Source organism: Borostomias antarcticus (genome assembly GCF_949987555.1).
Source record: "Borostomias antarcticus genome assembly, chromosome: 37".
In the NCBI taxonomy this organism is placed as follows: domain Eukaryota; kingdom Metazoa; phylum Chordata; class Actinopteri; order Stomiiformes; family Stomiidae; genus Borostomias; species Borostomias antarcticus.
In genome coordinates, this window is record NC_140270.1 from 840,599 (window position 1) to 854,340 (window position 13,742).

Sequence of the window (13,742 nt, forward strand, 5' to 3'; positions counted from 1 at the left end):
TGCTCATGTATCTGAGGTAACTACTCTTCACCACACTTCCACTTTACAACTCATTTGAGGGTATTTATATGATGTAAGTACGTAACATACTGTAAGTACGTATACTAATGCTGATAGTCTGTATGCTGCAGGCGTGTGTTTAAACATATGACGTGTTCCTCTGATACTAAGCAGACGGTGACAGAGAAACACAAGCTGAACGTTCCGGAAACCATGACAGAGGTTCTGGATGTCTCTGACGAGGAGGGTGAGCCTCGCGCACTCACACACACACACACACACACACACACACACACGCACACACACACGCACGCACGCACGCACGCACACACACACACACACACACCAACACAAACACGCCCCTTGCTAGCTACCACTCTAAATGCCACAGGCCTTTCCCTGGCATCCCAACCATGTTAGCCGCGCGCTCTGTAAACTGGAGGCTAGCTCAGCTCGCTCAGTCCAGTTATGCTAGGGGATTGAGTGGCTTGACCTATATCAGCCACCGTAGTTTGCCCTGGCCCCTAGCACAGTCCCTGCTGGTTGTGGAGGTGGCAAGGCAAGGCAAGTTTATTTATATCGCACATTTCAGCCACAGGGCAATTCAAGGTGCTTTACATGAGACATTAAAAGCATTAAAACAAAAAGCAAGACATTATAGACAGCAGGGACAAATTAAAAGCATTAATGCTTAGTGCTGTCTACCCCTCAGTGTTGAAAAAGAATGAGGATGATGTTCTATCGGATGACTCCATGGAGTGGGAAGGTACCATGACAGTGTGTGTGTGTGTGTGTGTGTGTGTTTGCTGTGGGCATAATGAAATAGCATGCAAGAGTGTGGGTTTGCATGGTGTGAGGGTTAGTGGGCGGTTGTATGAATAAAAGACCACGATTTGAAGGGTTTTAGTTCAAACACAGCATGTAAACACATTCTGTACTGTAACAGTACACTTCACTGAAAGGGGATTCTTGAATACAACAAATGCATGTTTCCAATGTGTACAGACACATTATACACTATGAGGACACCGACTTGGTCCTTTTCAAATGCAACCTACAGTAATAGTACGTTTGTTTATATTGACCTTAACCATAAATGGGGAGGTGCTCTATAAGCTTTTTATTTTATTTAAGTACATTAATCTCTTCACCACAATGTTTAATATACGGTATGCCCTTAGCACATATTGGAAAGGTTTATCCCTAAAGAGTATCAGTACTTCTAAAGTCCAACATGAAAACCAAACCTGCAAAATATTGAATCTACAGTTGAAAAACCTAAAACGGAATCCCCTAAAGTGTTCTCACTTCAAAGACCGTTTCTAACCCCCAGAAGGAGCCAGTGTGAAATGTTCGGCGTCTCATTGCCGTTACTGAGCCAGGCTGGATGGACAGTATGAGAAGCTTGTGTAGCTAATTTAAGCCCCTTGAAAACACGTCAACACATCGTTTCCAGTTGTCGTTTCCAGTAGATACTACAGTATATTCATTTACAGGAGCAGTTAGACACAGCTCAACTTTCTCATGCACTTTTTTGGGGGGAAAATTAAATTGAATACTTAGTACTTCCAGGAATATTTTTAAACGGTAAGGTTTTTGCAATCCAAACATACTCTGGCTGCCTGAAGTATGACTCGACCTGTGAACTATCACCCACAATAACAACCCTGGTGATGTCAGACTGAGCCTAACACACAGTTCCTACATGAATGATATCAAACTGCAGTGTGTGTGTGTGTGTGTGTGTGTGTGTCCCCTGTTTTAACTCTTCCCTTCCCAGGCAGCTCGTTGTCTTACTGCTCTCTTGATCCCAGCGTCTCCATGTCCAACTACAGTATGTGTCTCTGCCGCTGGCCCACCCTCGGACCCCCTTTAAACTCTCGAAATGCGTCTGTCCTTCCTTTCTCCCTTCCTCTAATCTAACATGGACGGGATAGGTGGAATCCTCTACTTCTCTACACAGCTTATACCAAACTGGTCCCACATCGGTGGTTTCAAATAGAGAGGATTGAGGGAGAAAGGAAGGTTGCGTTTTAAAAGTATTGGAATGGGGCCTTTGCTTTATGCAGCCTGCCAGTAGTGATGCTGCCCCCTGCTGTACAATAGTGGTAACAGCAACAGTACAGCGTTATTGCTTGGACACAAGGCTACCGGGACCAGAAGTGTAGTCTAGCTTTCAATAGTGGGTATACTGTGATGACCGGACAGTTTCTGAGTGTGTATTCAGCGTACTCCAGGGTATCACATATAATACACCACTGCACTGTTTTGGGAATATCACACATGATGCATTTGGTTCATTAGCATTCATGTTTTGGATGCCGGTAAAGGATGGATACAACCGCTAATGAGAACGAAAAAATGAATACCCCAGAACGTAAGCGCTCACAACACCCCCCCCCCCCCCCCAGCCCCCACCCCTCCATGCACATTAGCGCAGCCCTGCTAAGATGACCCCTTCACACTTCCGTGGTCCTTCCTCACCCCCCCCCCTCTGTCCCCGTGTCCCAGGCGACGACACCATGACGGGGGACGGAGGGGAGTACCTGAGGGCCGAGGACCTGAGGGAGCTGGGGGACGACTCCCTCCCTGGACAGTACCTGGACGGCATGAACTACCTCCGCTTCAGCCTTGAGGGGGGGCGCTCCGACAGGTGTGTGTGTGTGTGTGTGTGTGTGTGTGCGCGTGTGTGTTTGTATGTGTGTGTGTGTGTATGTGTGTTTGTGTGTGTGTGTTTGTATAGGGTATACATAGTGTGTGTGTGTGTGTGTGTGTGTGTGTGTGTGTTGTGTGTGTGTGTTTGTATGTGTGTGTGTATGTGTGTTTGTGTGTGTGTGTTTGTATACAGTATACATAGTGTGTGTGTGTGTGTGTGTGTATGTAGTGTGTGTGTGTGTGTGTGTGTGTGTATGTAGTGTGTGTGTGTATGTATGTGTGTGTGTGTGTGTGTGTGTGTGTGTGTGTGTGTGTGTATGTAGTGTGTGTGTGTATGTGTGTGTGTGTGTGTGTGTGTATGTGTGTGTGTGTGTGTGTGTGTGTGTATGTAGTGTGTTTGTGTGTGTGTATATGTAGTGTGTGTGTGTGTGTGTGTATTTGTCCTACTTGCTTAAAGCCCTTCCCTCTGTCTCTCTCTCCATGTAGGATGCCAAGGTAAGTGAGGAAATCGGCAGATATGTCCCCTTTTATGTAACACTACGGCAACGTAGTGCGTGCTGTTGCCGGGGCAACCGCCTCACTCAACTCTCTCATCCCTCATGTCCAGTCACCATGGATACTACTCACCTAAACACGACGGACTGGAGGAGATGCTCACCAGCCAGCAGGTAAAGTACTACTAGAGCGCTGTGAAAAATACCTCTAGAGAAGTACTTGTACACACCCTCAGGACAGACATTAGCATCTCTGAAAAATACCTCTAGAGAAGTACTTGTACACACCCTCAGGACAGACATTAGCATCTCTGAAAAATACCTCTTGAAAAGTACTTGTACACACCCTCATGACAGACATTAGCATCTCTATAACTAATGCAAAGTGCCTTGCGTAACAGTAGCTAATTTAAAGCAGCATACTTAGAATTGCATCGCTGGATTACATAAAGGCATCTATATTGTGTTGAGCTTCATATTCTGCTTTATTTCTCTGCTTGACTACAGTACATCCTACATGCATATACAATATATATATATACTGCTCAAAAAATTTTACACTTCCTTACACTTAATCACATCCAGCTCTCAATGGGTTAATGATTTTGGTTTTCATTGACCGTCATTTTGTTCTCGGCGAATTGCACGATGTAATAAATAAAGATTTTTAACTTGGTTATTTCGTTCATGGAGATCCGCGATGATAATTGATGACTAGCGTTCCCTTAATTTCTTTGAGCAGTGTATATATATATATATATATGTGTATAAATCACCCATAGAGGAGTGTAGAGCATTTGTGATGGATGGGTCTGTGTTAGCCAGGCGTTCTCTGTGATTCAGCGTCTTCACACAGCGGTCCGCTGCGCTCCTGAGAGCCTGTTTGCCAGGTGCTGGTCGGTGGCCTAACGAGCGTTTCTGCGTGTGTGTGGGTGACAGGTGTCATCTCTGAGCCGGGACGAGAGGGAGTCGTACCGCCTGAGCTGGGGCACGGAGAACCTGGACAACGTGGCGCTGTCCTCCAGTCCCATCCACTCCGGGTAGGCACAGCGAGCACCGCTAGAGAGAGGGTATAGAGAGGGTATAGAGAGGGTATAGAGAGGGCACTCCTGACAGAACACGGACGCTCAAAACAAACGCACCCACTCCTATGCTCTCTCTCTCTAATAGACTATTCTCAAACACGGGTTCGCTTCTTACGTGGTGTAGCGTAGCGCAGGCGCTAAGGGAAGCTGGCGTAAACTGTCGCGTTTCTCGTGCCAAAATGGCTGATTAGCCTCCTCGTTTAATTCACTAACCCGGGTGGGCTGAGTTTCCCAGAGGCATCGTAGCGCTATGATGAACGCCGTAGCTTACGATGAACGTAGCGCTACGATGCCTCTGGGAAACTCAACCCTGATTAGCTAAGAATCTGTTTTTCACCGAAGCCAGTGCGTCTACCCCGGTCTAGCAGGTGTCAGCGGCTTTGTACAATAATATACTGTAATTGTCGCACAGTAGAGAAAAGTGATATTGCTTTCTAGTCCGATTAGACTAACTATGGCTAACACTTCTACTGTTGTTGACAACGTTGACGAGAGAGACTTTTTTAGTCATGACAACACACTTAGTCATCAACCTCTGGGACACACGGCGCACAGAACAATTTACACAGCTGCCGAACGTTATGAGACCCGGTCCAGACTGGTGTGTGTGTGTGTGAGGGGGGTGTCTGGTCCAGACTGGTGTGTGTGTGTGAGGGGGGTGTCTGGTCCAGACTGGTGTGTGTGTGTGTGTGTGTGAGGGGGGTGTCTGGTCCAGACTGGTGTGTGTGTGTGTGTGTGTGAGGGGGGTGTCTGTTCCAGACTGGTGTGTGTGTGTGAGGGGGGTGTCTGGTCCAGACTGGTGTGTGTGTGTGTGTTTGTGTGTGTGTGTGTGTGTGTGAGGGGGGTGTCTGGTCCAGACTGGTGTGTGTGTGTGTGTGTGTGAGGGGGGTGTCTGGTCCAGACTGGTGTGTGTGTGTGTGTGTGTGAGGGGGGTGTCTGGTCCAGACTGGTGTGTGTGTGTGTGTGTGAGGGGGGTGTCTGGTCCAGACTGGTGTGTGTGTGTGTGAGGGGGGTGTGTGTGTGTGAGGGGGGTGTCTGGTCCAGACTGGTGTGTGTGTGTGAGGGGGGTGTCTGGTCCAGACTGGTGTGTGTGTGTGAGGGGTGTGTCTGGTCCAGACTGGTGTGTGTGTGTGTGTTTGTGTGTGTGTGTGTGTGTGTGAGGGGGGTGTCTGGTCCAGACTGGTGTGTGTGTGTGAGGGGGGTGTCTGGTCCAGACTGGTGTGTGTGTGTGTGAGGGGGGTGTGTGTGTGTGAGGGGGGTGTCTGGTCCAGACTGGTGTGTGTGTGTGTGTGTGAGGGGGGTGTCTGGTCCAGACTGGTGTGTGTGTGTGTGTGTGTGTGTGTGAGGGGGGTGTCTGGTCCAGACTGGTGTGTGTGTGTGTGTGTGAGGGGGGTGTCTGGTCCAGACTGGTGTGTGTGTGTGTGAGGGGGGTGTGTGTGTGTGAGGGGGGTGTGTGTGTGTGAGGGGGGTGTCTGGTCCAGACTGGTGTGTGTGTGTGTGTGTGTGAGGGGGGTGTCTGGTCCAGACTGGTGTGTGTCTGTGAGGAGGGTGTCTGGTCCAGACTGGTGTGTGTGTGTGTGAGGGGGGTGTGTGTGTGTGAGGGGGGTGTCTGGTCCAGACTGGTGTGTGTGTGTGAGGGGGGTGTCTGGTCCAGACTGGTGTGTGTGTGTGAGGGGTGTGTCTGGTCCAGACTGGTGTGTGTGTGTGTGTTTGTGTGTGTGTGTGTGTGTGTGTGTGAGGGGGGTGTCTGGTCCAGACTGGTGTGTGTGTGTGAGGGGGGTGTCTGGTCCAGACTGGTGTGTGTGTGTGAGGGGTGTGTCTGGTCCAGACTGGTGTGTGTGTGTGTGTTTGTGTGTGTGTGTGTGTGTGTGTGTGTGAGGGGGGTGTCTGGTCCAGACTGGTGTGTGTGTGTGAGGGGGGTGTCTGGTCCAGACTGGTGTGTGTGTGTGTGTGTGTGTGTGTGTGTGTGTGTGTGTGTGTGAGGGGGGTGTCTGGTCCAGACTGGTGTGTGTGTGTGTGTGTGTGTGTGTGAGGGGGGTGTCTGGTCCAGACTGGTGTGTGTGTGTGTGAGGGGGGTGTGTGTGTGTGAGGGGGGTGTCTGGTCCAGACTGGTGTGTGTGTGTGTGTGTGAGGGGGGTGTCTGGTCCAGACTGGTGTGTGTGTGTGTGTGTGTGTGAGGGGGGTGTCTGGTCCAGACTGGTGTGTGTGTGTGTGTGTGAGGGGGGTGTCTGGTCCAGACTGGTGTGTGTGTGTGTGAGGGGGGTGTGTGTGTGTGAGGGGGGTGTGTGTGTGTGAGGGGGGTGTCTGGTCCAGACTGGTGTGTGTGTGTGTGTGTGTGAGGGGGGTGTCTGGTCCAGACTGGTGTGTGTCTGTGAGGAGGGTGTCTGGTCCAGACTGGTGTGTGTCTGTGAGGAGGGTGTGTGTGTGAGGGGGGTGTCTGGTCCAGACTGGTGTGTGTGTGTGTGTGTGAGGGGGGTGTCTGGTCACAAAGGGGACCAGAGTGACGCTGTGCTGTCCCCTCGTGTCCGAGTACTGTTGTTTCTGGTCCACTGTTCTTTAACTCTCTGCCTATCTCTCTTTCTAGCCCTGGAAACTTCTCTCTCTTTCTCTGTCTCTCTCTCTCTCTGTGTCTCTCTCTCCATCCCTCCCTCTCATGGCGGTGTGTGTTCTGTTTTCAGCCGCTCCTCTCCGTGCCATGATCATGGAGACAGCAGGTGACCTACTGCACCTTGGTTTCAACATTTCCTCCTCCTCCTCCTCCTCCTCCTCCTCCTCCTCTCACAGTGTGCTCTCCTGCTGGGGAGATGTGTGTTTGTTTGTGTTTGTGTGTTTGTTTGTTTGTGTGTTGCTGTCTCACACCTACTCTGCCTCTCTTTCTGGGTTCCGCCTTTCGGCTCCATTCCATTTCAGTTCGGTTCAAGTTGAAATTGCATCTCAACACCTGACAATGACTGACAGGACTCACTCAGGTCTTGAGATCGGAATCTCAACGAGCCTCTCAGGAAATGGAACGAGCGCTAGAAACCGCTCTTTGCTTTCCTCCATCTTGTATTATTTCTGTGGCCTTCCCAGTTACATGTCAGTTACAGAGTGGCACTTTAGAGAAAAGATAAATTGTTGTTTTTCAGGCCGGCCCAGACAGGAGAGAGGCACAGGAGGTCGAGGGCTCATTCATGTGTTTGGTCTTTCACAAACAAGCCTGTCTTGTGAGAGCGCGGCAGCTAGCTAACAAACATTGCCCACCATTCTGTCACGTGTCCCTTTTTTGCTTTTGGGCAGGTTGACAAAATGTCACAGCCCAAAGGCTAACGAATGTTTGAAAAGGGTGTACTATTGACGTCACAGCTGCCATCATGGTCGGGTCTTTGTTGGGGACATTTTGCCACGGGCCATTTTGACTGTCACGTTGTTGTGTTTCTTGTGCGGTGTTTGATAACCACTTTGACATCGTGCTGTGTCAGTGTCGAGATTAACGTCGTGATGGTTCGTCGGCTAGACCGTAACATCCTGGTTCAGCGGTGTGGTCATGTTCCTAGTGGTCATTCGGTGTGTGTGGGGTCATCGCAGGAGATCACCTCATGACAACGGCTCGCCTCTCATTCACTGACCGCGATTGGGAGGGGGGGGGGTTGCATGAGGGTGCGAACCAGAGGCGTAACCATGACAGTCGTCGTCTAGACTTTCCGGTTACGATATCCGTCGCCGTTGACTTTCTCTCCCGCCCCCACCCCCCCCCCCACCCCCCTCCCCACCGGTCCAGCTTCCTGGTCAGCTTCATGGTGGACGCCAGGGGCGGGGCCATGCGCGGCTGCCGCCACAACGGCCTGCGCATCATCGTCCCGCCCAGGAAGTGCTCGGCGCCCACGCGGGTGACGTGTCGCCTGGTGAAGAGGCACCGCCTGGCCACCATGCCCCCGATGGTGGAGGGGGACGGTCTGGCCAGCAGGCTCATCGAGGTGGGGCCGTCTGGAGCCCAGTTCCTCGGGTAAGAGATGGAGGGGGGGGGTAGGGGGGTGCGGGGTAGGGGGGGGGGGGGGGAGGGGGAGGAAGAAGTGGAGGTGTATGATTTGTGACCGCCACCGGAGGTCTGGTCCTGATGTCTGCAGTCCTCAAAATGCCCTAGTGGGCAAAATATTTTTGAGTGTGTTAGAGTGTGTTAGAGAGTGTGTTAGAGAGTGTTAGAGTGTGTTAGAGTGTGTTAGAGAGTGTGTTAGAGAGTGTTAGAGAGTGTGTTAGAGTGTGTTAGAGTGTGTTAGAGTGTGTTAGAGAGTGTGTTAGAGAGTGTTAGAGAGTGTTAGAGAGTGTTAGAGAGTGTTAGAGTGTGTTAGAGAGTGTGTTAGAGAGTGTGATAGTGTGTTAGAGTGTGTTAGAGAGTGTGTTAGAGAGTGTGTTAGAGAGTGTTAGAGTGTTAGAGTGTGTTAGAGAGTGTTAGAGAGTGTGTTAGAGAGTGTGTTAGAGAGTGTGATAGTGTGTTAGAGAGTGTGATAGAGAGTGTTAGAGTGTGTTAGAGAGTGTGATAGAGTGTGTTAGAGCGTGTGTTAGAGAGTGTGTGAGAGAGTGTTAGAGTGTGTTAGAGAGTGTGTTAGAGAGTGTGATAGTGTGTTAGAGAGTGTGATAGAGAGTGTTAGAGTGTGTTAGAGTGTGTTAGAGTGTGTTAGAGAGTGTGTTAGAGAGTGTTAGAGAGTGTTAGAGTGTGTTAGAGAGTGTGTTAGAGAGTGTGTTAGAGTGTGTTAGAGTGTGTTAGAGTGTGTTAGAGAGTGTTAGAGTGTGTTAGAGAGTGTGTTAGAGAGTGTGTTAGAGAGTGTGTTAGAGAGTGTTAGAGAGTGTTAGAGAGTGTGTTAGAGAGTGTTAGAGTGTGATAGAGAGTGTTAGAGAGTGTTAGAGAGTGTTAGAGAGTGTTAGAGTGTGTTAGAGAGTGTGTTAGAGTGTGTTAGAGTGTGTTAGAGAGTGTTTTAGAGTGTGTTAGAGTGTGTTAGAGAGTGTGTTAGAGTGTGTTAGAGAGTGTTAGAGTGTGTTAGAGAGTGTTAGAGCGTGTTAGAGCGTGTTAGAGAGTGTTAGAGTGTGTTAGAGTGTGTTAGAGTGTGTTAGAGAGTGTTAGAGTGTGTTAGAGAGTGTTAGAGTGTGTTAGGGTGTGTTAGAGAGTGTGTTAGAGAGTGTGTTAGAGAGTGTGTTAGAGAGTGTTAGAGTGTGTTAGAGAGTGTTAGAGTGTGTTAGGGTGTGTTAGAGAGTGTGTTAGAGAGTGTGTTAGAGAGTGTGTTAGAGAGTGTTAGAGTGTGTTAGAGAGTGTGTTAGAGAGTGTGTTAGAGAGTGTTAGAGTGTGTTAGAGAGTGTGTTAGAGTGTGTTAGAGAGTGTTAGAGTGTGTTAGAGTGTGTTAGAGAGTGTTAGAGTGTGTTAGAGAGTGTGTTAGAGAGTGTGATAGAGTGTGTTAGAGTGTGTTCAAGAGTGTGTTAGAGAGTGTTAGAGAGTGTGTTAGAGTGTGTCGGAGAGTGTTAGAGTGTGTTAGAGAGTGTGATAGAGTGTGTTAGAGTGTGTCAGAGAGTGTTAGAGTGCCTCCTCCTCCTGCTCCTCCCTCAGATGAATGTCACCCCGCCCCCGGCCGTACTAAACCTGTCTCCGCCCTCGCTTCCCCCAGCGCCTCCTGCTGGTCTCACACCCGTCTCTCTCTCTGCACGCTTTGGTTTCTTTATAACAGCTGGGCCGCCTTCTAACTCTAACCTAACCCTCCCCCTCCAGGAAACAAGCAAACCTTTTCTGTCGATGACAATCTCCACAGAAAGAACTGCTTTGATATGTAGGCTAGTGTACCACTATTCTGTCAGCTAGTCTTCTGTCCCCTAGCGGTGGATTTAATGGCCACTAACATTTTTATTTCTGTTATGCTTCTACTATACCTACCAAAGACAAAGGCAAAAGGATGTCCTATAGCCTTTATGTCGGACACCATAGTATTGTACAGTAGCAGTTACGATAGTCTGTTTACCTACACCAGTCACCATAGACTTATGTACTGTACCTAAAGAATTGTGACCATAGCCTTTTTTTTACCGCTCAGTCACCATTAGGCCTAGTTTGACCTCTAACCCCCCCCCCCCCAACTCTTCCACAAACCCTGTGTGTGCTCTCTCTCCCCCACTGCTGCGCACGGACGGTCACACAGTAAACTCCACCTCCCCACGGCCCCGCCCCCCCTTAACGAGGGTGAGAGCTTGGTTAGCCGCATCCTCCAGCTCGGGCCGCCGGGGACAAAATTCCTCGGGTAGGGGACAAACAACAACAACGACAACAACAACATGGATGCTCGCCCCACGCTCTTCCTTTCATATCAACCCATCTTTGATATCTTGTGTTTGTTGTTTGCTTCGTGTGCTAGTGTCTTGTGCCCCCATTTGTAAAGCTCCTTTGTAGCATTTTAAGCGCTACTCACATTGTGCGTTTTATTTTCTTCCTGTTTTTATTTCCAGCGAGCCTTTTTCAGTCCTGTGATTGGCTGTTCCGTGTTTAGTGCTGTCAGTTTTACCTCACGGTTTCCTGGTTTATTTCGTTTCTGCTTTGGTTCTGCAAGTTCCTCAGTTGTTCCTTAGCATGAAACCCACATTATCGCTGTTAGCGAGCGCACGAGGTGAACCCTGAAATGTGAAGTTCCCTATGTTTGACGTTCAGTAGATGGCACGCTCAATGGTTTGAACACAACTCCACACACACACACACACACACACGGACACACACCGGCGTGCGCTGACGCCGCCCCGTGTCTCCCCGGCGTCCGCAGGCCCGTGATCGTGGAGATCCCTCACTTTGCGGCGCTGCGGGGGCGGGAACGCGAGCTGGTGGTGCTGAGGAGCGAGACGGGGGACAGCTGGAGGGAGCACCACTGCGAGCACACGGAGGAGGAGCTTAACCAGATCCTCAACGGCATGGACGAGGGTGGGTTCCAACGCCATCGGCGCCGGTCCTCACTAAGAGGGCAAGGACACGAGCTCGGTGTAGGAGCCGTTTCGGTGAAGTGAGATTAACGTAGAACCTCTAGGAGCTTAAAGAAGACCAGATTAAAGTCTAGATTATGTGCTTGTAGTCAAACTATGCCTCTATGTTAGGGTTGCAAAATTCACAAACGTCGCAAAATTCCTAACATGAATTTATGGGAATTCATGGGAATTAACGGGAATGAACTGGACATTTATGGGAATTAACGGGAATAAATGCCGTTCATTCCCATTAATTCCCATGAATTCCCATGGGACGTTTGTGAATATTTTTGTATGTTGCTTGAAACAATAAAGCATCCATTCTTTGGAATTTGTGAGTGCTGGTCTCTCTACCACTTTTGACGTTTGTGAATATTCCCAGTGTGCAACCCTACTAAAACACGTCTCTCTCCTCGTCTCTCTCCTCGTCTCTCCTCATCTCTCTCCTCGTCTCTCTCCCCTCCCCCAGACCTGGACCCGCCGGAGGAGCTGGACAGGAAGCGCATCTGCCGCATCATCACCCGGGACTTCCCACAGTACTTTGCGGTGGTGTCGCGCGTCAAGCAGGACAGCAACCTGATTGGCCCGGAGGGCGGCGTCCTGAGCAGTACGGTGGTGCCTCAAGTCCAGGCCGTGTTCCCCGAGGGAGCGCTCACCAAGAGGATCAGAGTGGGACTGCAGGTAACACACACACACACACACACACACTATACATGCGCCTACAAACATAATTATGGGAACGCACTAGGGGTGTAACAATATATCGCGATACAGAAACGTCGCAATACGTATCGTCAAGGTGAAAACGATATCGTGATACGTTTATTGTATATCAGTGTAAATCACTGTAAATTACATTGCATTACATACAAATGGTTAGCACATCAGCATAAAAACAATATACAGTTACAGTTAGTCACATAACAGGATGGAAATTGAAAAATCAAACCGTACAGTATGACGTCAGCAACTATCTATGCCCCGCCCCCTCCACCCCCCCGGTGCCCAGGCTCAGCCAATGAGCATAGACGTGGTGCGGAAGCTTCTGGGCAGCAAGGCCACGTTCAGCCCCATCGTCACCCTGGAGCCGCGGCGCAGGAAGTTCCACAAGCCCATCACCATGACGATCCCCGTGCCCAAGAGCGCCGGCGACGCCGCGCTCAACGGCTTCGGCGGGGACACGCCCACGCTGCGCCTGCTCTGCAGCATCACAGGTCAGAGGGCGAGAGGGCTGCGACTCGCACGCTCGCGCGCAATGTCCGAGGCTAACGGCTAACGTGTTTGTATTCCCTCCAAGGTGGAACGACGCCGGCCCAATGGGAAGACATAACAGGGACCACGCCCCTAACATTCATCAACGACTGCGTCTCCTTCACAACCAACGTCTCGGCCAGGTATCCGTCCACTACACTGCTAACTCACATGACCACTACACTGCTAACTCACATGACCACTACACTACTAACTCACATGACCACTACACTACTAACTCACATGACCACTACACTACTAACTCACATGACCACTACACTACTAACTCACATGACCACTACACTACTAACTCACATGACCACTAGACTACTAACTCACATGACCACTACACTACTAACTCACATGACCACTACACTACTAACTCACATGACCACTACACTACTAACTCACATGACCACTACACTACTAACTCACATGACTACTACACTACTAACTCACATGACCACTACACTACTAACTCACATGACCACTACACTACTAACTCACATGACCACTACACTACTAACTCACATGACCACTACACTACTAACTCACATGACCACTACACTACTAACTCACATGACTACTAGACTACTAACTCACATCACCACTACTAACTCACATGACCACTACACTACTAACTCACATGACCACTACACTACTAACTCACATGACTACTAGACTACTAACTCCCATGACCACTACACTACTAACTCACATGATCACCACTACTAACTCACATGATCACCACTACTAACTCACTTGACCACTACACTACTAACTCACACGACCACTACACTACTAACTCACATGACCACTACACTACTAACTCACATGCCCACTACACTACTAACTCACATGTCCACTACACTACTAACTCACATGTCCACTACACTACTAACTCACATGACCACTACACTACTAACTCACATGACCACTACACTACTAACTCACATGACCACTACTAACTCACATGACCACTACACTACTAACTCACATGACCACTACACTACTAACTCACATGACCACTAGACTACTAACTCACATGACCACTAGACTACTAACTCACTTGACCACTACACTACTAACTCACTTGACCACTACACTACTAACTCACTACACTACTAACTCACATGACCACTACACTACTAACTCACATGCCCACTACACTACTAACTCACATGTCCACTACACTACTAACTCACATGACCACTACTAACTCACATGACCACTACACTACTAACTCACATGACCACTACACTACTAACTCACATGACCACTAGACTACTAA

The 13,742-nt window shown here is 49.4% G+C and overlaps 1 protein-coding gene across 1 annotated transcript in view; it reads left to right on the plus strand.

Moving 5' to 3' along the window:
- ank2b (ankyrin 2b, neuronal) overlaps positions 1-13,742 on the plus strand; it is a gene marked incomplete at its 3' end in the record, with an annotated part of 74,826 nt that overhangs the window by 27,629 nt on the left and 33,455 nt on the right. The window contains 11 exon segments of the mRNA XM_084461158.1: positions 175-247; positions 2,512-2,653; positions 3,263-3,323; positions 4,089-4,189; positions 6,913-6,948; positions 7,995-8,219; positions 10,393-10,491; positions 11,005-11,159; positions 11,670-11,881; positions 12,210-12,414; positions 12,498-12,594. Coding sequence (XP_084317284.1) covers positions 175-247; positions 2,512-2,653; positions 3,263-3,323; positions 4,089-4,189; positions 6,913-6,948; positions 7,995-8,219; positions 10,393-10,491; positions 11,005-11,159; positions 11,670-11,881; positions 12,210-12,414; positions 12,498-12,594 — 1,406 coding nt within the window.